The following is a 23,899-nucleotide window of genomic DNA, read 5'->3' as shown; positions in this document are numbered from 1 at the left end:
ATAAAACAGCAGAGTTTGAATTTTGTGATTTTTGACAAAAACGTAAGGGGGGGGGTGTTTCGGTTTTTTCCGTTTTTTTCAACTTGCTTCTAATGCACTTTTCTGGTCAAAAACACAGTGGAAACCTCACACACACTCAACAGGGGGGGCAGAAGCACCCAAAAATGGCATAAAACAGCAGAGTTTGAATTTTGTGATTTTTGACAAAAACGTAAGGGGGGGGGGGTGTTTCGGTTTTTTCCGTTTTTTTCAACTTGCTTCTAATGCACTTTTCTGGTCAAAAACACAGTGGAAACCTCACACACACTCAACAGGGGGCCCAGAAGCACCCAAAAATGGCATAAAACACCAGAGTTTGAATTTTGTGATTTTTGACAAAAACGTAAGGGGGGGGGGGGTGGGGGGGGGTTTCGTTTTTTTCAGTTTTTTCAACTTGCTTCTAATGCACTTTTCTGGTCAAAAACACAGTGGAAACCTCACACACACTCAACAGGGGGGCCAGAAGCACCCAAAAATTGCATAAAACACCAGAGTTTGAATTTTGTGATTTTTGACAAAAACGTAAGGGGGGGGTGTTTCGTTTTTTTCAGTTTTTTCAACTTGCTTCTAATGCACTTTTCTGGTCAAAAACACAGTGGAAACCTCACACACACTCAACAGGGGGGCCAGAAGCACCCAAAAATGGCATAAAACACCAGAGTTTGAATTTTGTGATTTTTGACAAAAACGTAAGGGGGGGGGTGTTTCGTTTTTTTCAGTTTTTTCAACTTGCTTCTAATGCACTTTTCTGGTCAAAAAGACAGTGGAAACCGCACACACTCTCAACAGGGGCCCCAGAAGCACCCAAAAATGGCATAAAATGCCATAGTTTGAATTTTGTATTGCCTTAAATATCTCTTTTTATAATATGCTCCGGCTTGTCATTTGTTCATCATATATACTCTATTTCATTTTATCTTTAAAACTAAAACAGAATTTCAGGAATTTTATTGCATTTTCATTGTTTTATAGATATATATTTTTCATTTTCACACAGTACTCACTCTACCATTTTACTGTGCATCTCAGATGGTATATATGTACTGTACTTGTTTTATTGGCAAGTTTGTGGTTTCGTTGGTGGATAAGTATTGAATGGTTGTTTGTCTATATGTGCCCTGTGATTGGCTGGCGACCAGTCCAGGGTGTACTCCGCCTCTTGCCCAAAGTCCACTGGGATAGGCTCTGGTGTATCCCCACTCCCCTCACGAGGACAAACAGCATAGAAATGAATTGGGTTTTTATATGGACCACATACCTTCTTCCCAGCTATCGTCACACGGTCACCGAGTCGGATTCCCATGGAAGCAAGCTGTGTCCTGGCCTTTTCATGAAGAGGAGGGGGCTGGACTTGCAATGTACATGACAAGAAACTGGGCTGTGGCAATGCCTGTCTGAGTAAAGTGCTGAGCTCTTTGGCCAAGGTGGCAGCATCCGCCATCTCTAAGGGCATGTTGAGCGGGTCAGGAACGACATCAACTGGGTACTGGCCTTTATCGTCCTGTAACACAAGACCAGATGGGAGCTACCACAGTTAGGGCTGTCACACACATTAATAATGAGTTCACTCAAATTCTCTGTAACACATATTGTTGTTGAACTAAAGCTTGCTTGTGCAGTGCAGGAGAAACATGAAGCGATTCAGCTGGAACGAGTTGTTGAAAAACACCCTCTTAGTTTGACAGACATGGCTATACCATAGAAAAGGGCTTTATGAATGACAATATAGCTTTAAAATCCCGCCAAATCAAAGTTATTTGTATTCATTGTTGCTGCGAGCAGAGTCACCACAAGAGAACATTGAGTCTCTGTGTACAACAGCTTTATTTCTTATTATTTTCTGTTATAATGTTGCTTGTTGGTATATAGTTGGAATTATGGGCTTTTGGGATATCTTTTAATGCAGTAGTCCACTGTTTAAGCATTGTAGAGAATATTCTGGAACACATTCTTCTGGATCAACATTTGTTCAAAGCAAGCAACCGTCTACTCCTGTATTATTGTAATGTGAAAAATATGTCTTCAAAAGGAAATAGAACAACAGGTTTCTGTCTCTTCTTTAATCGTGCATTTATCATGTTTTCTCTTACCATATTTAATCTCTTCATTGAATTATTTTTTTAATTAGTTTATTCTACTTACATATCATCACGGTTGACTGGTTCCAGAACCAACTACGATACATGAAGTAGGATTCCTTATTTATAAATGGAATATTTTTTAGGTTAAAGCATTAAAAATACAGGTTTTAGCATTGTTAGAACCTTCTAGACATGAAATAACACCCCTATAGTCATCTGTACACTTGCATTACCCAATATCGTAGACATAATAATAGAAGATAAGCCTTTTAAGACATGTATGTGTATGTGTTGTGTAAATGCGTTCCAGTTTTGGACAGGAAGTGACAACCGTAACAGCAGGTTGTGTTAGGGATTATTGTTGCTGTTGTGAGATCATTTAAACCTGTAAAAAAAAAGCAATCAAGTCTGGTGCTTGTGTGTCTCAGAGAACATTACAGTAATATTAGTGATGTCTAGTGACCAGTGTAGAAGTACTACATGCAGTCTCAGTTGAGCGTCTTTGAGTGAGTCTTCTGAATGCCTGACATTTGTACTTCGTATTTTATATAGCAACTTCTATGCTAGACAATGCTTAATTTATACAAAGAAAACATAAAATTTGCTTAATTTGCTTAATTTTATTTACCAATAATCAGCCGTAAATTAACCACAAAACAGCCTGATTTATGAATTAATATTTACATTTAATATTATTATTAATGTAATTAATATTTAATAATTTATTATTTATTATTGTGATTTATTATTTTTAAAAATATATAAAAATATTACAAAAATATATCTTAAAAACGTGACAGAAGCTGCAAAATTCAAAGCGTGAATCAAAGTGTATTTCATTTTTTCTTTTTTTCTTTTCCTTCATCACCGAATACATAACAATTTTATCTCCTAAAACACAGGAACACATTTTCAAAAGGTAAAATGACAAAAGGTAAAATATATCGATATAAATAAAAGCATTGCCTTATCACCAAAATAATCAATCCTAAGGATTTGCAATCACAATCTCAGCAAGGAGACAAAGGCACAGTGATTTTAGACAGTGTGTGTTACAGGGAAGTTACTCCACAATTACCACAATAAATTCTCTTTCGAATGCGTGACCACATAATTCAGTGTTCGGCTGCTGATTATACAAGACTTGGCAAAAGGCAAATTTGTGTCAGCTCAACAAGCAGTAAAAACAAACTGTCTGCACTCTCTTGCAAGAAGTCTGCCAAGTGTTTATGTTGTTATTCTGTCTATTGCTGCCCTGGGCAGGGATAAAACATACTGATGGCGCAGGAAATAAAATATAACAACTTCTGTGTTGTTTAGACAAGTCAATCATACGTTATGTTTCAAAGTTCAGAGTCGGCAAAAAAATGATGAACAGATGTGTAATCAGTTGTAAGGCATAAACATTATTTGATGCAAATAAGCTGCTGTATTGTTTCTTAACTGTGGTAGATTTCCATCATAATAACTCCAACAAGCGAAATTGTGAAAAAAACATATCAATAAATTTGTTTCAGTAACTGAGGAAGACAGTTTTTTATGATAGATGCATCATCCATCATCTTGATCTTAGCTAACCGCTGTTGCCCTGGCAAAAGGTTTCTGCTATTATATGCCAAAATATGCTGTACATGTTTGTGGCCAAGAGCCATTGTTCCTTGTGTCATTCACACAGAGGATTGGATAAGTGGATAAAAATAATTATAATGTGGGCTACAGCAAGGAAGTGATGCAAGAGGAGAGACAGACAAGGGAGTCAGAATTTGTGCAATGGAGTAATTGGGATTTTTTTTGTTCCCATCCAACCTAATATGTGAAAAGGCTGTTCTTTTTGTTTTGATATAAAATACGAGGAGTACCTTTTTACCCAAAAACTTCCTTTTGTACACTATAATACCTACAATATATTGTACTACTGCTATTGTTGTTTGAATAGTATAATATTAATACTTTTATCATTAATAAAGTATATCCAGCTATTGTGTTCTGCCCAGGTTAGGTCTTGTCTAGTCAACTGAGTCGACACAATTAAGATAAAAAACAAAAAGCCACACCAGTGCATAAATGAGACAGAAAAATAGTAAAAAAAAAATCAAAATCCCTCTCTCTGTGTTTAAAAAGAGGATGTTTTTTTAAAAGGACAATTACTTATCACATTAACCATTGCTTGCTGGGTTTTTAATGATTTGATTCACTAAGTCGTTTAAAAAAACTGTAGCTTTTGATGAGAGAGGTGCTTGATTGAAGTGCAAAGTGCTTTAGCGACACCCAGTGGAAAGTCGGTGCATATGTCACCATTTGTGGTTAAAAAGAAAGCATGAGCAGAGAATTAAACTAATACATTTCTCAGCTGTGGTCAAAGAAACTATTTTATCCAAACTGGAACTCTGACAGTTGGGATCAGCCATTTCTTTGTTTCAAAAAGTGTACGGTATTTTGCAATAAATATGAGGAAATTGGTTGCCACATTTAAGAACTCTGTAATGTAAGAGGGAAGACAGTGTATACAGTATACACATATGATATATTCTAATCATAAACGTCCATTTTCTGTGCCAATTGTCCTTATTAGAGTCGCGGGGCAATGCTGGAGCCTATCCCAGATGACTTTAGGAGAGAGGCGGGGTACACCCTGGACTGGTCACCAGCCAATCACAGGGCAGATATAGACAAACAACCATTCACACTCACATTCATACCTATGGACAATTTGGAGTTGCCAATTAACCTAGCATGTTTTTGGAATGGCTGCACCGAGTGGTTAGCGTGCAGGCTTCACTGCTAGGAGACCTGAGTTCGATTCCACCCTCAGGCATCTCTGTGTGGAGTTTGCATGTTCTGCATGGGTACTCCGGTTTCCTCCCACATTCCAAAAACATGCTAGGTTAATTGGCGACTCCAAATTGTCCATAGGTATGAATGTGAGTGTGAATGGTTGTTTGTCTATATGTGCCCTGTGATTGGCTGGCAACCAGTCCAGGGTGTACCCTGCCTCTCGCCCCAAAAAGAGAGCTGAGATAGGCTCCTGCACCCCAGCGACCATCATGAGGATAAGCGGTAGAAAATGAATGAATGAATGGTCTTTCCGATTTTCTGACTGTGTAGCCAAAATGCTAACCGCTAAAGTGCAGTCTGAAAGGTCTGATGCAGGACTGTGGCCAAACTACAAAAAAAAATCTAATCACGCAGCAGTCGTTACAATTTTTAAATGGCAGAAATTCTTCTTTAAGCTCACATCTGACTAAAATGTACAATTAGGGGCACATGGTGGTGACAGCATCACACGGGAGGTGTTTCTCTACTAAAGAAACCCAAAGACTGGTGAAAGAAAAATGATGGAAAAATACAGCGACAAACATAAAAGCTTTGTTAAGAGTGCTCAGGACTCAAGATTGGCTTTCAATTCACCTTTCAATGACAACAATGAGTCAAATCACACACGCCAAACAATTCAATGGCTTAGGAACAACTCAGCAGAAGCCCTGATTAAAATCGAACTAAACCTCTCTGGACGCAGAGCCTTGAAATTATTTCAAACCGACCAGATCTATCTAAAATAGTAAGATTGATGGATAAAATCTCCCAAGTGCAGGGATTAAAACTTAATGCATAATTACCAAAAAGACTCAAGGTGTTTCTACTGAGCAAAAAATAACATATTTCAAAATAAATTCTGTTTTGCCTTATTCCTTATGGGACATCCTATATTATAAGCCATGTTGCCATATATTCAGCTCACAAGACAAGACCATACACAATATTGGGTTCAAGACAATGACAAAACTTGATGACAAATTTAACAAAAAAGTGAGAAAAGTTAAAATATTGAAGGTAGTTTCTAGCACTAATCATTTATGTTGACGTTATTTTAGTTATTTAAGAACACATGTAGAATAGATGGCAGATTGCAGTGGATTTGCTTCATGTTTACTCTATAGAACTACAGTTCCCATGATGCTTAGAGTGGGTGTACTGGGAAGTAATTGTGGAGTTACACTCCACAATTACATGTTTTGACAGAAGTCATATGCCACAATCATGTTTTGATCTGACAAATCTTAAGTAACTTTCAGCAAATGTAGAAATTGCTAGTTTTCTGCTTGGTCATTAACATGGTGACAGTGTTGTGAGATTTAGTGACACCTAGTGGTAGAAAGGAAAAATAAACAAATAAAATTGAAATGACTGGCATACCTTGAAAGCAGGATTAGCTCCTAGCTCCAAAAGGCATGTGACAGCTGATGTACACAGGTTGGATGCTGCAATGTGCAAGGCGGTGCCAAAGTCAAAGTCACTGCAGGTCGCATCTACATCTACGGCAAAAAGAAATACGGGTTAGTGTGATTGTTGTCGTTTTCATTTACAGAGTCTCTGAAAATTTCAACAAGTCAAGTTTAGAATGGTTTAAAACTTTTTAAGACCATAATGAATACATGGTAACACCTATTTCACATCTATATTGACAAAAAAGTACAAAAGACCCATAATTGATGCTCCATTGATGTGTCACAAATCATTGAACGTACACATAGTATCTACCTTATACAAGTTATTAGGTTTTGCAGTGGGATTTTGTTCATTTTTCTCCACAGCGACACCCTGCTGTAACACACCGCAGCACGCACACAACACACTAGTGGGTTGTGTTCCATAATTTTGACCAGGTGCACTTTAGATCCTTGATCTTTGTATGTTTAATTTTTGTAATATCTTCCTCAGAAATGATAGCCGTTCATGCATATGTTTTAAATTTTATGAGATTTGAAGAGAATTTAAGACATTTTAATTCATAAATTCAAAATGATTGGATTTTTTTTACTTTTTGTGATCCCCACCTGTACGATAAATCCTGTACTATAAACTGCAGTTTTTTTACACGCTTAGAACTCTGAGGCTTAAACAATTATTTAATGTTTGGAAGTTTTATGCAATGGCAAGGTGACCTAGTTATTAGTATGTCTGGAAGATCTGGGGTCGTATCACTGTTTTGGCATCGCTGTGTGGAGTTTGCATGTTCTCCCTATGCTTGGGTTTTCTCCGGGTACTCCAGTTTTGCCCCATATTCCAAAAATGCGCATGTTAGGCTAATTGAAGACTCTAAATTGGTGACTGGTGACCAGTCTAGGGTGTACGTCTTTAAATTTGGTGAGTGCGGCTTACATTCAAGTCTGGAATTTATGATAATTGATTTTTCCAAAAAAGTATTCCTTAATTGTCCCTTTGTGAATGTACACACATATAGACTGGCCGGCTATATCTCGTCATCCAGCTGTAGTGCATAAATCCACTAGCTCGTATTTATTAATGTTTGACAAATAGGTATTCACACAAGAATTTGTTTGTTGTTGAAGAAATGCCAGGCACCCTTACCTCCAGGCTGAGACGCCTGTAGTACCACCCGAATAAGTTGGGGCACATCAAAGTAAGCAGCATAATGCAGAGCCCTCATGTTTGTCCAGCGGGAGCGAAGATTAGGATCTGCACCCAGGGCCAGAAGGTGGCGGGCAAAACCAGCTGCTATATATGCATCACCTAAAGTACAGAATAAGGATATAGTTAAGTGTTTGTTTTGGTTACAAGCTTGTCATTGATTTGGTAGATACTATTAATACTAATGGTATTAGTTCCACACTCATACAGGATTATGTTTATTTGAAATCAAACATGAATGATTTAAAGGTACACTCACTGTTTTCTTGACATTCATTTATTAAAACACACTTTTCAATACTAACCAATGCCTGGGGCCCCTGCCTTGCAGCAGTAATGCAGAAGGCTCATGTCTGTCAGGCCATCTCGATCATTTACACCACAGCCTCTCTTAATGATCTGGACAAAGGCAAAGATGCAGTATGCACTAAACAAATCCGAAACGTGACATCTACTCCTACAATTAATTTGAGTTCAATGATCAAGTTTCCTAATACTGATCAGTTTTTAGATTTGCAATGTAGATGTAAGCAATAAACAGACAATTTATAAATGTCTATCATCGATTATTCAATGATGTAAGACTGGCAGAGAATAATGTTGGAACGTGGAAATGCAGCACTAGCAGTAAAATGTCATACTAGTGTAATATCAATGTAATATCATAAAATCAAAACTAGGGATGTGTCATATCATACTAGTATCATTTGTGACACAATGCAAAAACCTCACATAGCAACTATCACCGTAGTTCTGTCATGCTAACACATTACAAGAGAGACAACATGAGTGTATCAGTGTAAAAAAAAGGTCTAGAATCACCTCGTTGCCAATCAGGTCGATGTTTTTCTGAACCTGGGGAACCCATTGCCGAAGAACAGCAAACAGTTCCGGTATGGTGGTGCTGGGATCTTGCAGAACCTCCTTGCATTGTGGCTCGTTGGGGTCGAAAAAGGAGAATTCTGTACATATTGGGTGAAGTTGAACAAACAATAATGATATAATTCAGAACTTTATAACAGTGAGTCTCATTTCTACACAGCTCACATTCGCTCTGCAGGCAGGTTCGGCATGTCAGCTCCAAGAAATCTTATAGCCAATATTAAACAATACCGTATAAAACAACTGGTCTTTCAATATCCCTAGTTGGTCAAATGAGCTTAGTTAAGTACTCTGAAAACATAATAGATACATAGTTTTATTGCAATGTGTCTAGACTTACTTAAAAAAGAAAATACTTCATATTGCATGAGATTGGATAACCAAGCATACCCTCATGCTTTTGTTTAATAAATCTATAGTCATGTGTTGAATATTACTGTCCTTAACCAATGCTGCATGGCTTCATAGGATCTTCAGTTGTTACTGTATATCTGAAAATGTGGCCCCGTGAAAGTGATATTTGTACAACCCTGTCCTATGGGATTAATGAAGTATGTACCTAACCTAAATAAATGTCTGCCTCAATCAAAAGTCAGTATGGGATAACGCAAGGAATCCAAAAAGTTTGTGCATTTAATCTTCCTATTATCCGAGAATAAATACAGTATAAACACACAGCAACATCATTATAGTTCAACATTTTGATACTTGCTCAAATTTAGGTGCAAGTTGATGATCAACATCAAATGATCTATTCTGCATTACAAATGTGTGCGTGCATGCAAGCGTGTCCTCACCACAGTCGTTGGGCATGGGTGCAGAGGAAACCTGGTGGATGACTGGCCGCTGATGAGGAGAAACTCTATTGCGGGAACCCAGTGTAGAATCTCCTTCCACGGGCACTGAAACATCCTCTTTTGTCATCTCCCTCTCAAGGCCGGCAGCTGGAATAATATTAGAAACCCTATTCTTAGAAGCTAAGTGGGTCTAATCTCAGTAAAGCAAGAGACTACCCCACTGGCACTGCGAGGGGACACGACCTCATTGAAGCTTTTAGGTAAACTGGCACCAGTCAGGCTCCCAGGTAGAGTAAGGCAATGTATGGTATCAGTGATTAACAATAATATTAACATTTTAGCCATCATTTGAGAAAAAAAACTTCCATCCATTATGGGTCAATGTGTAGAAAACCACATGCTAGATCAGGGGTGGGCAAACTTTTTGACTCGCGGGCCGCATTGATATGACAAAATTTACAGGGGGGGGGGGGGGGCAGACTATATATTTCACACGTAACAGTCCACCTGGTATTATTGTATCTGTAAAATTGTCATGCAATCTGCTATTATTATTTATTATTTTATATTTATGTTTAAATATTTAAAAATATAATAATTACAATAAAATTAAAATAATAATTATAATATTATTATTACATAAAATATGCAACAATAATATTATATATAATTAATATAATAATTAGCATACAATAATCTAATAATAATAATAATTATTATTATTATTATTATTATGTGCTTGTGTCCCTTTTTTCAGGAGCACTTTGTAAACAACAGACCATGTCAAAAAACAAAATTGATAAAACCATCAAAAGGTTGGCTCAGGCCATGATGCCAGGTGGTAGAGTTTAAATGAAATACTTTGGAAAGATTGGGCGGGCCGTATTCAAACACTTGGCGGGCCGGATGTGGCCCCCGGGCCGTAGTTTGCCCACCCCTGTGCTAGATAAAGCTAAATTTAAAAAAAATCAGATTGTCTTACTGAAGCCTTTTGCTTTTGAAGCGGGCAAATAAAGCTGCTAACGTAATCATAATAAGGCACGGGCAAGCGGGTGGTAGGAAAGATGACAGTCGCACAGGAAATACAACTTCCTAAATCCACCCCAACAACACGGACACTACCAGCCGACTCTCACTGTCACTTTCAGCTGTATCCTCTTTTCCATAGAAATCCATAGGAGTATCCTGGTAGAGTTAAACTAATTCAAGAGGCACAAAATGGGTCAAGTAAAACATCTAACAACTAAGTAAAACATGGTGTACGCACTAATTAATTATACTCTGCTGATCCCCTGACTGCCTAGTGGATTTACAGTCTGGTCTCGTGCAAGACTTAATACACTCCTAATCAAAATTTGAAGACAAGCTGAAAAATTGCAAGAATTTACATTTTTTGAGTACGTAACAACCATTCCAGTGAAATCAGATGTGTTTAAATGTTTAAGACCACAGCCTCTAAAAACGATAATCGTTGCACAAATGTGAATTTAGTGTAATTTTCTGTCAGGTATTCACACTGTAATGATCTCTTGATGGCAAACACACACAAAAAACGTTCTCATTTTGAGTTGCATAAGTATGGCCTCTTGCTATGCACCATTTCTGCCGAGTTTGGACACAGTATGACATTTTTTTTTAACTACTCCAATGACCCTGAGTGTTACGGAACACAAATGTGTGCCTTCCACACAGTACAGTGGAGGAGCATGAGGATGTGCAGGAGCGTAAAACAGCAACTGGTTATGTGGGTATTTTGTAACAGGAATGGCACAGCCATTCATTACTGGGTCCATTTCTTGACCATTTAATTTCTACAACGTTTGATCACCTGATCAACTGCCTATTGCTGAGTTACATTTTTTTTCCTCAAGTTCCATCAAGTAGCGTTTGTTTGTTACATACACTGATGTTGCATTTTCATTTTTTGTGCAGCCCTTTGACAGATACACCTAAAAAAGCATGACTTTATTTACAGTACTTTAAATCACATGATGAAAACACTGTGTAGTGTAACTCCACCCACTTTGACACATTGCTAATCCTCCACACTAAAGTCCTGTCTGCATCTCATCTCATGACTTTACAATAAGCCAATTCCAGTATCAGCCATTAAAATAACAAATATTATATGAATTCCTTCACATAAATGTACCTAAAAGTATTACTGGAACTCCAGTTTAGCGTCTGTATATGTTTCATTACCTTGCACTAATGTACTTACAATGTAACTACTCCCATTCAACTGTGGCAATAAGGCGGATGGTGGAGGCTAGCTCGCTTGAAATACCGGCTAATGATGCTATATCATGGAATCCACGCTGCGTGAAAAGAAGGCCTAAACAACAACGTTTACTGTAATACTACTACAGGACTACCATGATTTTCTAACATCAACGCTCATATAAACCATATTCAATAATGCATCTGTCTATCTTAAAATGTTGGGGTCAAACCTCCTCCTGGTGCATTCAAATGTACACAATCAAAATAACCATCTCTCTTCCCTATAAAAAAATAATATCGTTCGCTTACCTTAATACAGAGAGATGAGATATATGTGATGGGAAATAGAATGTTCATCCATTCCCTCTCATGCTATACAGCTAAGGAAGTGTCTGTTTTAAATTCAGACTTCAGAATAAAAGCCTGTATTTTAACATGTGTTTTTGCGTGAACGTTACATGGGCAATCTTTTGGGAAAATTCAAACCTTGAACGGAACCCATTTATGTTATTTAATTGTTCTTTAATTGTTATTTAATTTTTATTTTTTGGACAATGACCACACTTCTCGTTACCTTGGAAACCTAAACACACGGAAGTGCTGACAATGATTTCGCCCAGTTCTGTTCTAGTTACATAGCGTGTACTGCTGTAAATAAGTCATTTCATGATTGTGCTTGTTTCCTCCCGAGCAGAATGGACTTCGACAATCAAGGACGCGCATCATCTGCAGGCTACCGGTTCCCGGTGCAAGCAGGTAAACCAGTGGCAAAGCAACAAGCGCCTGCGGCTACAAGTCTGCGCAATACAAGAGACAGAACATCCACAACGCCGCAAAGTGACGCAAAAGATCCAGTCAAACAAGACCAAGCGTGGAAAGCAATAGTATGGAGTGAAAGGAGAGCAGTACTGGAATGGTGAGTGCATAAAAGAACTTGCACCATCTTTTTACTAACAGGTATGATACATCTAAGTTTCTAACCATTCACCAGGGAGAAGAATTGGAGTTTCCTCAAGAATTATGATCAGATGGTAAGTCTATCTTATACTCTTAAGATCAATAAATACTGTTAAAAGCAATCAATTTACTTCATTTAACTCAGAAGCCAACATTTGCAGTAGGGCTGAGTGGATTCCAATATTGATAGTATTGATGTCAAGGATATTGAATCGATATTGATATAATGAAATTGATATTTTTCAGTTCCCTTCTATGTTTCTTTTCACAAGTATGAGTATTTTCAGACTGCAATTCTTTTCAGTTGTGTAAAACTGAATTTAAAATGTCCTTAGTAACTGTGCAAGGCATTTTATAGGGTGTTTTATGGGTGTGCATGGGGTCTTGGAACATAATCCCCATGAATAGAGAAAAAACGTGAGCGGGGAAGTCAAACGCATGTCTGCTATGGCACAAAATGATATCAGCTCAAGTCAGGCAATGAGGTGTTCTGCTGTGAAATGCATTAAACTGTTAAATTTGAACTGTTAAGATTGTTTACACAGGTCAAAGGACACAAGCCAGAAGTTTTACCCATCCACTAATAAATGGACAAATGCAAATTAATTATCTTTAAGTACTGAAAGTTACACTTGCGTGTGAACAAAGGCCAAAATGCAAAAATAAATGTGCTCTTTAATGACGAATAATGTAAGTCAGGGGTCTCAAACTCAATTTACTTGGGGGCCACTGGAGTTCGGGTCTGGGTTAGACTGGGTCGCATCAGGTTTTCCAAAAAAAGAGGGAAAAAAATGCATTTATTAAAACCAATTTTTTTTTAAAAACGTCACTTTGGTTCCAATTTTCTACAAGAAAAGCTCTGATAAAACATTCCACTGTTCTCAAATATCTTACTTTTAATTTTTCTGCACAAAATAAGATGACCAATAAATAAACAAATTAAGAATAAAGAAAATCAATCAGTAATAAATAAATAAATATAATAATAATAATAATAAAACGGCAAATAATAAAAACTTAAGAAACCACATAATTTTTTCTGGGTACATGATACCATACAACATCCATATCAAACTTGCGCGGGCCGCACTAACATTAAACTTTCATATCAAGGCGGGGGCCCTCAAACTAGTGTCCTGCGGGCCACATTTGGCTCGCGGGCCACATGTTTGAGACCCCCTGATGTAAGTGATTTGTGTCTTTTACTCTCCCACAGTTGGTAGTTAAACATAAGAACACCTTAACAGTGATTACCAGTGACAACAACAAGTATTGACTGAAGTTAATGTCTGGCCCCTTTCAAAATAAGACAAAAAGGGCAAAGAAAAAGTGAAACTTGGATGAGATATGAGAAAGTCTTGCCTGGTCTACTGACATTTCATGTGACGCCATGTACTGTATAAAAGCAGTTTTCACTCCAAAGTGCCCTACGATATTAACGCTGCACTAATGACAGCTATATTGTGATTTAAGTTTCCTGTGTGTTTGCAGGGAGAGCTGAAGCCAGAGGAGCCTTTATCCAGCAATGCGTCACACTTCTCTGATTGTGTCCCCAACACTACAAACAAAATATTTGGAAGCAGATTGTCGACTCCCCTGGGACGTGAACTGGTTCGACTGGACAGACTTTTATTTATGTCTGAAAGCCATCACAAGTGTAAACAGGATCCAGAGATGATACCATGCTAGATGAGTCCCTTGTATATTCACGCCCTTACTCGGTTGCCATGAGTGCCAGAACTCTGCTTGATAAGCTTTATTTGTAATGGCATAATTATAACCCTGCATAATACAATAGCATGCCGTTATGTCAAATACATATTGTAGTGTCGCTGGGAACACTTCCTGGTTCCCAGCGTGCTTTGCGGCACGGTCTGTCTAAATAGCTCTTCAGTTTGTAGTTTAAAGTCACATTGTTGTTTGTTATTGTTCTACTGAACCAGTGGGAGTGTCTTGTCTGTTTTTATTTGTCTGTTACATTACTGTGTGATGTTTTTAGGTTTTAGGTTTGTTGTTTAATGTAAGCTTTCTTAGCTGCTCTCGAATTAAAAGCCTTTTTCTGTTACGAGACCCTAGAGCGCGACAATATATTTTACAAACAAACATATACTCGTCTTGTAAGCCATTTAGTGCTAATTGCGATTCTCTAATGTCTTCTTCGGATGCTCAAGAAGACACAATGTTAGACAACACAAAGAAACTCCTAACTGGAGATTTTTAAACTAAATGGATGGATAGAAGAATCGACCATGGAAGAATTATTCTGTATTGTTATGCAAGAACATAAATTACCTGTCTACCCGGCTATGGCTTGTTATTCATTCACTTACAAAGGTTTTATTATGTTAAGTGATTTTTTTAGTTTAGATGTCTGTATTATTTTGCTTTGTAATTAATTTCATGCTTTTCCTTTTTTACATTCTAGCTGGAAAAGTGTGTCTTCTTTCTTCATTGCAGTGTAATTGTGAATTATAAGCCAGTAAATAAATTTAGCATCAACAGTGTAAGAAGTTGCACTGCATCGTGTAAGCATACATATGATACATTGATACATTTTGCACAATAAAGATGCTAAAACTACTCCAATGTTGTACAATATATGCTAAGATATTAAGAAAAAATATATAGAAAGTGAAATGAAAACAACTTCAAAATAAAAGTTTTTTTTTTTCAATTTCGGTCTTGATACACGTCAGGGTTTCATGAAGAAGGTTAGCTTGTTATATTTTGAAACGCGTAACGGAAATGATGCTCAGTCATAGTGATGGGAATTTCAGCTCATTTAAGAGAGTCGATTATTTTGTCCGGATACCTTCGGCTCCCAACAGGATCCAAAAAACCCGACGAGAGACAGAGCAAGCCTCGTTTACTGGTAAGAATTGCTTCTACAAGCTGGATCGTTGGCGAATGAACCACCACTGCTCTGTTGACAGTAACAGCCCATTTTGAGTGTCAATACAGATTCCGGAACTGTAGCTGATATTTATCCACACAAGATGACGACGGAGACTTTGTTGCACATCGCTAATGTTTCGACGTTGTTGGTTTGCATGGTGTTGAAGTTCCCGCAGATCTTCTTGCTGATGCGAGCCAAATCCACGATTGGAGTTAGTCTCCAAAGTCTTGTGTTCGAACTAGTCGGGTGAGTAGTGATGGAACTGGAGTCCTTAAAAAAATTACATAATGTATTTAATATCTGAATAGAGTCTGTATTTTGCGAAGCCTTATGTACTGATCCCGATTGCTTTTTTTGTCTTGACTAAATCCTGTTTTTATATTTTTTCCCCCAAAGGACGTATAAACATGACATGATTCATGCAACATATAGGTTTAACATAAATGCAACCGACTAGTTAGTCCTACTGCGGATTTGTTGGTAAATAAAAACATCTTGGTTGAGAACATTGCAGTTTTGGGGATGATTCATCTTTAAAGCTATTATTTCTCAGTACACTTTACACTTCTTCCCAGAGACCTCTACTGTGGTGAGTGACGTCACCTTGCATGCTGTAGTGATAAAGTCAACACTTACTGCAATTCAGACATATACTGACATATTCTGTACTGTAACTTGGTTATTAATGTTGGGTGCAGTCTGTTATACGCTATACTAATGGAATGCCTCATTAGTTTTCTTCTTGCTCCTTTGCTGGTTACCACAGGATAGATACTAACGTGAGTAAGTACAACCTGTCATACCACAATGGAGGTGCAGAATGGCCTATATGTCAATGCACTGGACTGTGAAAAAGTCAGAGATAATCATGTTTTTGCAATGCAAACACATTAAGCATTAAACATTAAGTTAGCATGCAGGCAACACAGCTAAGAGACCCGAGTTCAATTCCACCCTCGGCCATCTCTGTGCGGAGTTTGCATGTTCTCCCTGTGCATGTGTGGGTTTTCCGGTTTCCTCCCACATTCCAAAAACATGCTAGGTTAATTGGCAACACCCTGGACTGGTTGCCAGCCAATCACAGGGCACATATAGACAAACAACCATTCACACTCACATTCGTACCTATGGACAGTTTGGAGTCGCCAATTAACCTAGCATGTTTTTGGCATGTGGGAGGAAACCGGAGTACCCAGGCAGAACATGCAAACTCCACACAGAGATGCCTGAGGGTGGAATCGAACTCGGGTGTCCGAGCAGTGAGGCCTGCGCGCTAACCACTCGTCTACCGTGTAGCTATTCCAAAAACATGCTAGGTTAATTGGCGACTCCAAATTGTCCATAGGTATGAATGTGAGTGTGAATGGTTGTTTGTCTATATGTGCCCTGTGATTGGCTGGCGACCAGTCCAGGGTGTACCCCGCCTCTCGCCTGAAGACTGCTGGGATAGGCTCCAGCACCCCCGCCACCCTTGTGAGGATAAGTGGTAGAAAATGAATGAATGAAGGCAAACACTACTGTACTACTGTACAACAGCTAGTATATGCGGTCTGTTCAATCTTGCTGAAGTCTGCCTTTCTACCAACAAAATACCATGGACTACAGTATATTCAATGGCATTGCTGTATCTGTCCTTAAATTATAATAAATAAAATAAGAAATATACAGTTGGTAGCTGCAGGGCTCATTGTACAACAAATAACACAATTATTGTTGACTGTTCATCATCATTGCAGCTTAACTGTGGATCTTGTTTTTGCTATCATTATGCCTGCATATGTCAGCGCATGTTTATGTAGTTGCATGTTGAGATATCAACATTAAAAATGAATGCTTTTAGCTGTAGTGCTGTATTTACATTGTGCAGGTGTGTCCATGGCGTTTAATAACAGAAGGATCATAATGTTTTACTACATGATACCATTTCCCATCCGCTCTTAAGCTTGATGTGTCACACAATGACTTTGTGGCTGATGCATTCTTCTTATCAATCAATGTTAAAGTGCTAAAGTTTCACCATCTACGTTTCAGGTACATTGTGTTTGTTACATACCAGACGTATTATGACTACCCCCCACCTACATACCTGGAATATCCCATTCTCATTGCACAAGGTGAGTTGACTTTTTCAGATCTGCTTCTGAAAATGTTTGCTGTTTTTTGCAGTTCTGTGCATATGTCTTGAGGTTACCACCAGCAGCTAAGTCCATATGCCACCCATTGTTTTCATTCAAGTCCATTTTACATAACCCTAACTGTTACCAAGAAAGTCAAAGTGAGTGATGGCCAAAGACTTTTGCACTGGAAATGTGTACAAGAGACATAACATCACTTTTGCTTAAGACAAAATGCTTCGTATATTGAACTATTCTGTGCACGTCACCTCCTCAGATGTCGTTCTTCTGCTGTTGATTCTGCTCTACAACAGCAGGCTGCAGGACAGCCTCATCTACACTGTTGCGTATCCTTCTATCGCACCGTTGCTTTTGATTTCACGGCTGAGAATATGAGTGACGCACAAGCCTGTGTTGATAACTCCTCACCATGCACTACTACCTTAACATCAAATATCCAGGTTTGTCGTGGGTTGGAGACTCTTAACGGTGGAGAAATGGATCATCGATTTTGCAATGGTAATACATGTCATCGACATAACGGCTCTCAAATGTTTAGTGTGGATTGACACTGAACGAGAGTTGGTGCAGTAGTGTGCAACAGCAATGTACTATCATACTCAAATAAATAAAATATATTCTAGCTAATTCGCAGTTTGGCATTCGCAACCCAAAATCCAATTAACGGATTTATTTTCTGCGATTTAAAAATAATGTCATCATTAATGTGTGTATTGAAGGAAATCTCGACCTCCCTTACTTCAATTACTCCTTGTGGGTGTCGAATTGAGGATATGGGAAGACTAAATAACCAAACCGATATATATGAAAACCTTCAGTAACCTGAGTATTTATTCCTGATACAAACAATATCTAATACAAACGTCCGGGCTTAATTGCATTCCCTGTATGCCAACAGTAAGTCGGGTCTTAGTACAGTGCTGCTGCAAAAAAGCACCCTTTCTTTCCCTGCCTGTTTTTTTTATACATTTCAAGATTGTGCAAGACGTAGACCAATCAGTGCGCATTGTTGCCTTGGTTTCAGCTTCACGGGCTCATCTCTGTCTGTCTTGTTAGCAAGGACGATGCCAGGACGTCTGGAACATTCTGCGATTTCTTGTGCTGTAAACAAGCCATATCGTACATACCAGATATCTCCTGCCTTGGTCATCACTCTAGTTCTCTCATGTGTGTGTGTGTGTGTGATGACAAGGGTCACACTAAGTTTGTCATCAGTACTTGTGAAACTATGTGTTTGTATTTAACTGTGTTTAAGCTATACGCGGCATCGCGTACTAAAAAAACATCTTCATACGCTATGTGCTTGATTTTAACTTTATTGTTAGCTAGACGGAGGAACGGCGATCCAGTGGTTAGCGCGCTGACCTCACAGCTAGGAGACAAAGATTCAATTCCACCCTCAGCCATCTCTGTGTGGAGTTTGCATGTTCTCCCTGTGCACGCGTGGGTTTTCTCCAGGTACTCCGGTTTCCTCCCACATTCCAAAAACATGCTAAATTCAATGGCGACTCCAAATTGTCCATAGGTATGAATGTGAGTGTGAATGGTTGTTTGTCTATATGTGCCCTGTGATTGGCTGGCGACCAGTCCAGGGTGTACCCCGCCTCTCGCCCAAAGACAGCTGGGATAGGCTCCAGCACCCCCGTGACCCTTGTGAGGAAAAGCAGTAGAAAATGAATGAATGAATGAATGTTAGCTAGCCAAAATATGAGCAAATACCTTCAGTATTCACAGAATATGAACTGTAGGAATACCAACCAAACTCGAAAAATGCATGTTAAGCTAAAATAGCATTAAAACAAATTGATAATCTGAACAAATATACAAAGGTAACATTTCCCTGATAGTGTCAATCACAACCGTATTATTATCTTCCAAGGCAGGATTCTTGCTCTCTAAGATTTTGCACATGTGCCAAATGTTGTGACAAGTGACTGTGTGTCTAAAGCACATTCAGTAAGTGTTTAGAAGATGGAAGGTGTGTTTATGTTTTTACTTGTCTTGTTGTAGAGCCTGTGCACATTCATTAGTGCGGCCAGTAAGTTTGCCCAATTGCAATGTCTGTGGAAGTCAAAGGACGCTGGCCAGGTTAGCGCCCTCACCTGGGGGTTGGCCTGCTACACCTGCGCAAGTAAGTAAGCAGTATGCATGTTAAAAAAACAGCTGTTAAAAATAGCTCCTATTACATTTATCAGCTATGAGAAAAATGCTAATTAGTAAGTACAGCCACTAATCTTTTATTTACTATTCGATGCACTCTTAACGGTTATAAATGTCTGGGTTTTTTTTTTTCAGCACGGATTTACACCACCATTGTGACAACTGGAGATATGCAGGGTAAGTGAAATAAATGTCAGCTGTCACAGACTACGGTGGTTAGATTCTAGCATCGCAATTGGTCCAGTGGTACTGTGAATAACTGTCATTGCTCCTTAGCACGCTTTCCACTTGCAGTTCATGACAAATAAATAAAGGACGCCATCGACTGAATGTGTCTAACAGCAGGTTCTCTTTGGCACAGTTCTGTTGCGCTTCATCACCATGACCTTGCTGAACATTTGGGTGCTTTTTAGCGTGTTCTACTACAGGAGGAACAGCCACAGCTCCATTAAAGACGACTGAGCACTTCGGAGTGGACAAATGCTTTGCCAGCAATGAGACACTGTTACAACAAAAAGATGTGTTAAACTGTAAATAACTTTTTTTCCCTTTGAAATTGTATTTTTCACTCCATTTTGTTGTCATATCATTCCAATGTTTAGCATATGAAAATAATACATCAGTGTTCTACAGTGGAACCCGCTTATGCCGACCGACACATCAAGTCCTTGTCCATCATGTTTGTATTACTAGAAAGCCCCAAAAATTTTATCCAAAGGGTTCTTTTCTATGAAAAATGTCTTTATATTCCCTTTACGTCGACATATACAGTATTGTATTGTTGTCAGCCCCAATCCGTGGGGTGTTGCCTTACAGTAATTGTGTTCCACTGTATTACACATTAGTGGTGTTGTGTAGTAGGGGACTGTTTAAACCTTCCGACTCAGGATAAATAAGCCCGCTTTCCTTTAACATTTAATAAAGCTCACTTTTTACCATCCTGTCATGTAACAATTTTTTGTGTGCTGACCACACCACTTTTTAAAAAAAAATTAATCATAGAGCATAAACTAGTCAAAAATAACGCATCAACGGCATATATATATATATATATACTATATACATACATATATATTTATATATATACATACATACATATACGTACATACACAGATATACATATATAGACATACATACATATATGTATATACATATATACACATACATATATATACACATACATACATATATACATATATACACATACATATGTATACACATATGTATGTATATACACACATGTATGTATGTATATACACATATATGTATATATGTATACACACATATGTATATACGTACATACATATACACATACATATATATACACATACATATACATACATATATATACATACACACATATATACATACATAAACACACACACACACATATATATATATATATATATAAGATGTTATTCTTTTTTGAGAAACAATTCAGACTTTTAGAGATTTTGACTGAAAACCAGAGCTTTTTTTCCAGTAACTCCATATTTTTGCCTTTTGGGTTCAACGTCCATGCAGATGTAAGCATACGTAACACGTTGCATTCAAGTGTTGCACAAAACGGACGACACAGGAGTTTAGTTTGATTGAATTTTTTTACTTCCATTTTTTTTGTTGTTAAATGAGGACGTCGCTTGACAGCAAATAATGCGAGTGCAACAATCCAAACTCCTGCAAAGACACACTGAGAGCTACCATCACGTTGGCCTAGCATTCCACCGTCTCTCCACATTCTTCTGATGGATCCAACTTTGCATATTGCCACAAAAACACCTTTTTCCTTCTTTGCTACCATTATCAGCATGGTCTCATACACCGAGAGAAAGGGAGGAAGTTTTCATGGAAACAAAGTACTATCATCAATCTTTTTTTCATATAAGCAAATAAATTAATGGATAGAGATGGGTTGGGGGCTCATGCATCACAAACATAGGATGGATTCAAAACTACCACATTTTCAGCCACTTTTTCCATGACTTTCCACTTTGAATTTTGTGGATGAGAAGGCGTCTTTTCAGTGGAAAGTAAAGGTTTTTGCCATACGACACCAGTATGAATAATTTGTGCTTGTTGATGAAGCCAAAAGAGAAAAAAAGGACGTATAAAAGGCTGACATAAAAGGTGCGCAACTTTCCTTTTGTCCTTTGTCGTCGACGACACAGCTTTTAAATAATAAAACAGTACAAACTTAAAAAATATGTTCCTTTTTTTTTAAGACTGAAAAGAAGATAAAGTCGCAACACTTGGGCTGTGTGAGTCTTTCAGGTGCACACTCACACACAACACCAAACATCCATCTTCTCCCTCTTCTTCTTCGCTGTCCAGCAGACTCAAATGTTGGCACAACGTCTCTGCAACGTGGCAACGTGAGAGGCCACAGAAACATTGAGAGAACATTCCGAAGGGGGTCATCACGTGTCTTGTCTTTGCGTCCACCCGTGTCCCTCGTCATCATCATCCTCGTCCTTCAGCTCCTCCTCCGAAATGTCACTCAGGTGAGATTAGGATGTGCTGATCCGGCCAATTTCTTGTCTGATGGCTGAGAGAAGGAAAACAGTTTCACATGATGAGTACGTATGAGACAAAAAGTCACATATTAAATGTTTCAGATCATCAAACTAATTTAAATGTGAGTCAATGACAACACAATTGAATAAAAATGCAGTTTTTAAATTAAACTTTGTATTATTAAGGGTGGAAGAACTCCAACCCTCATGATTCTGTGTGGAAAAAGTGATATTTACTGACATCTATCATCTGGAAAAGGTTACAAGGCCATTCTAAAGCTTTGGGAACCACAATGAGATCCATTATTCTCAAATGGCGAAAACATGGAACAGCGGTGAACCTTCCCAGAAGTAGACAGCCAACCCGAATTACAGCGACGACTCCCAGAGGTCACAAAAGACACCACAACTACAGCCAAAGAACTGCAGGCCTAACTGGTAAGGTCATGACTTCAACATCAGAAAGACATCAAACGTCCTGCATGGAAGAGTTCCAAGACTAAAACCACAAAATCTGAACTTTTTGGAACATGTGTGTCCCATTACATCTGGTGGAAAAGTAACACCACATTTTGGAAAAAGGACATCATACCAACAGTAAAATATGGTGGTGGTAGTGTGATGGTCTGGGCCTGTTTTGCTGCTTCAGGACCTGGAAGACTTGCTGTGATAAATGGAAAAGGAGAATGTCCGGCCATCTGTTTGTGACCTCAAGCTGAAATGAACTTGGCAATGATCCTGAACACACCAGCACAACCACACCTGTGTTCTGTTGTGTTGTCAATGACTAATATTTACATTTGTTTGATGATCTGAAATATGAGGGAAAAAAGAGAAATCAGGAAGGAGGAAAACACTTTTTTAAGGCACCATAAGATGTATGATGGTTTTTGTTTATGGTATCATACATTATCACATACTACAGTATTAATTGGCCCTGTACCCTAGAAACCGCCCATGAATGATACGGGAAAAGGCCAAAATGATACTGTGTCAAAGCCCAGGGCAGTGATACTGATAAAATATAGAGTTTAACCATGTCCAGTATCAGCCCCCGTAGCTGTCCACTCAGAGCGCGCTGCTCTGGTATCGTGCCCGTGAAACAACCAATCAGAGAACAGCGCACGAGTGCTTAGTGCCTAGTGCTTCTCCAGTCACCAAAAAACCCAAACTTGATTAATGGATCTTTAATTGTCAGACATTAAAGACATTGTCAGAGATAAAATATTATTGTTGAAATATTTTTGCAATTATTGTGTTTACACTGTTTAGATATAATACATGTAATAAACTGAACATTTTCTGGAAACAAAATGGTCTTTTGATTAAATAGTACGTGATAATAAGCTCATGATTAAATAGTATGTGATAATAAGATCATCACATGGTTTGTCTGGTATCAGGCCCAGTATCATGCCATCATCAGACAAACCATGTGATAACCTATAATTACATATTGACAATAATACCAGCAGGTCCTTAAAGAACTCGTTAAGAGCTTTAATGGGACATATTAGTCGAGGGGTGTCCAAAAAAAGGAAAAATTGCATTAAGAATAAAGTTGTATTGTAATGATGAAAAAAGGCATAATTTTATGAGAATAACATAGTAATATTGTAAGGAAAAACAACATCATTTTGGTAGCATAAATTATAAATATTATAGACAAAAGTAGTATTACTATGAAAAAATGAACAAAACAACAAATAAAGAGAACATTTCATGGGAATAAAGTCATAATACTCCAAGAACATTTATGAAGACTATTTTCAAAGAAAATAGTATT

The 23,899-nt window shown here is 38.1% G+C and overlaps 4 protein-coding genes across 8 annotated transcripts in view; 2 read left to right on the top strand and 2 right to left on the bottom strand.

Moving 5' to 3' along the window:
* Window positions 1-11,841, bottom strand: part of LOC131140566 (CAP-Gly domain-containing linker protein 4) — a 59,677-nt gene extending 47,836 nt beyond the window's left edge. The window contains exons 1-7 of one of the 2 annotated variants that reach the window (XM_058091107.2): window positions 11,762-11,841; window positions 9,230-9,376; window positions 8,373-8,512; window positions 7,856-7,949; window positions 7,491-7,652; window positions 6,315-6,433; window positions 1,298-1,540 (exon numbers count right to left, since the gene is read on the bottom strand). In XM_058091107.2, coding sequence (XP_057947090.2) covers window positions 1,298-1,540; window positions 6,315-6,433; window positions 7,491-7,652; window positions 7,856-7,949; window positions 8,373-8,512; window positions 9,230-9,356 — 885 coding nt within the window. In that variant the 5' untranslated portion in view covers window positions 9,357-9,376; window positions 11,762-11,841. Of the gene's footprint in view, window positions 1-1,297; window positions 1,541-6,314; window positions 6,434-7,490; window positions 7,653-7,855; window positions 7,950-8,372; window positions 8,513-9,229; window positions 9,377-11,761 lie in introns of those variants that run through there. The other variant, XM_058091108.2, reaches the window with a different exon arrangement.
* A 222-nt stretch (window positions 11,842-12,063) lies between these two features.
* On the top strand, window positions 12,064-14,707 carry cimip5 (ciliary microtubule inner protein 5). Its single transcript, XM_058091109.2, has 3 exons — window positions 12,064-12,368; window positions 12,444-12,483; window positions 13,901-14,707. Exons 1-3 carry the CDS (start codon window positions 12,148-12,150, stop codon window positions 14,096-14,098), a joined length of 459 nt encoding a protein of 152 aa, XP_057947092.2. The 5' UTR covers window positions 12,064-12,147; the 3' UTR covers window positions 14,099-14,707.
* Window positions 14,708-15,328: 621 nt separating this feature from the next.
* On the top strand, window positions 15,329-20,541 carry slc66a3 (solute carrier family 66 member 3). Its single transcript, XM_058090386.2, has 7 exons — window positions 15,329-15,551; window positions 17,337-17,419; window positions 17,697-17,766; window positions 17,881-17,938; window positions 19,451-19,571; window positions 19,736-19,777; window positions 19,962-20,541. Exons 1-7 carry the CDS (start codon window positions 15,406-15,408, stop codon window positions 20,060-20,062), a joined length of 621 nt encoding a protein of 206 aa, XP_057946369.2. The 5' UTR covers window positions 15,329-15,405; the 3' UTR covers window positions 20,063-20,541.
* A 641-nt stretch (window positions 20,542-21,182) lies between these two features.
* evla (Enah/Vasp-like a) overlaps window positions 21,183-23,899 on the bottom strand; it is a 34,142-nt gene continuing 31,425 nt past the window's right edge. For all 4 annotated transcript variants that reach the window (XM_058090383.2, XM_058090382.2, XM_058090381.2 and 1 more), the window contains one exon: window positions 21,183-22,145. In XM_058090383.2, coding sequence (XP_057946366.2) covers window positions 22,108-22,145 — 38 coding nt within the window. In that variant the 3' untranslated portion in view covers window positions 21,183-22,107. The remainder of the gene's footprint in view (window positions 22,146-23,899) is intronic.

Source organism: Doryrhamphus excisus, linkage group LG14 (assembly GCF_037039965.1).
Source record: "Doryrhamphus excisus strain RoL-2023G ecotype Guam linkage group LG14, RoL_Dexc_Guam_v1.1, whole genome shotgun sequence".
NCBI classification, from domain to species: domain Eukaryota; kingdom Metazoa; phylum Chordata; class Actinopteri; order Syngnathiformes; family Syngnathidae; genus Doryrhamphus; species Doryrhamphus excisus.
This window is presented reverse-complemented; position numbering and strand designations above follow the sequence as displayed.

Coding starts and splice junctions, on each gene's coding strand:
- cimip5 (XM_058091109.2), top strand. CDS start 12,148: ATGGACTTCGACAATCAAGGACGCGCATCATCTGCAGGCTACCGGTTC. Junction 12,369..12,443: donor AGGAGAGCAGTACTGGAATG/GTGAGTGCATAA, acceptor ACCATTCACCAG/GGAGAAGAATTGGAGTTTCC. Junction 12,484..13,900: donor TCAAGAATTATGATCAGATG/GTAAGTCTATCT, acceptor GTGTGTTTGCAG/GGAGAGCTGAAGCCAGAGGA.
- slc66a3 (XM_058090386.2), top strand. CDS start 15,406: ATGACGACGGAGACTTTGTTGCACATCGCTAATGTTTCGACGTTGTTG. Junction 17,420..17,696: donor TCCCATTCTCATTGCACAAG/GTGAGTTGACTT, acceptor TCACCTCCTCAG/ATGTCGTTCTTCTGCTGTTG. Junction 17,939..19,450: donor GGATCATCGATTTTGCAATG/GTAATACATGTC, acceptor GTCTTGTTGTAG/AGCCTGTGCACATTCATTAG.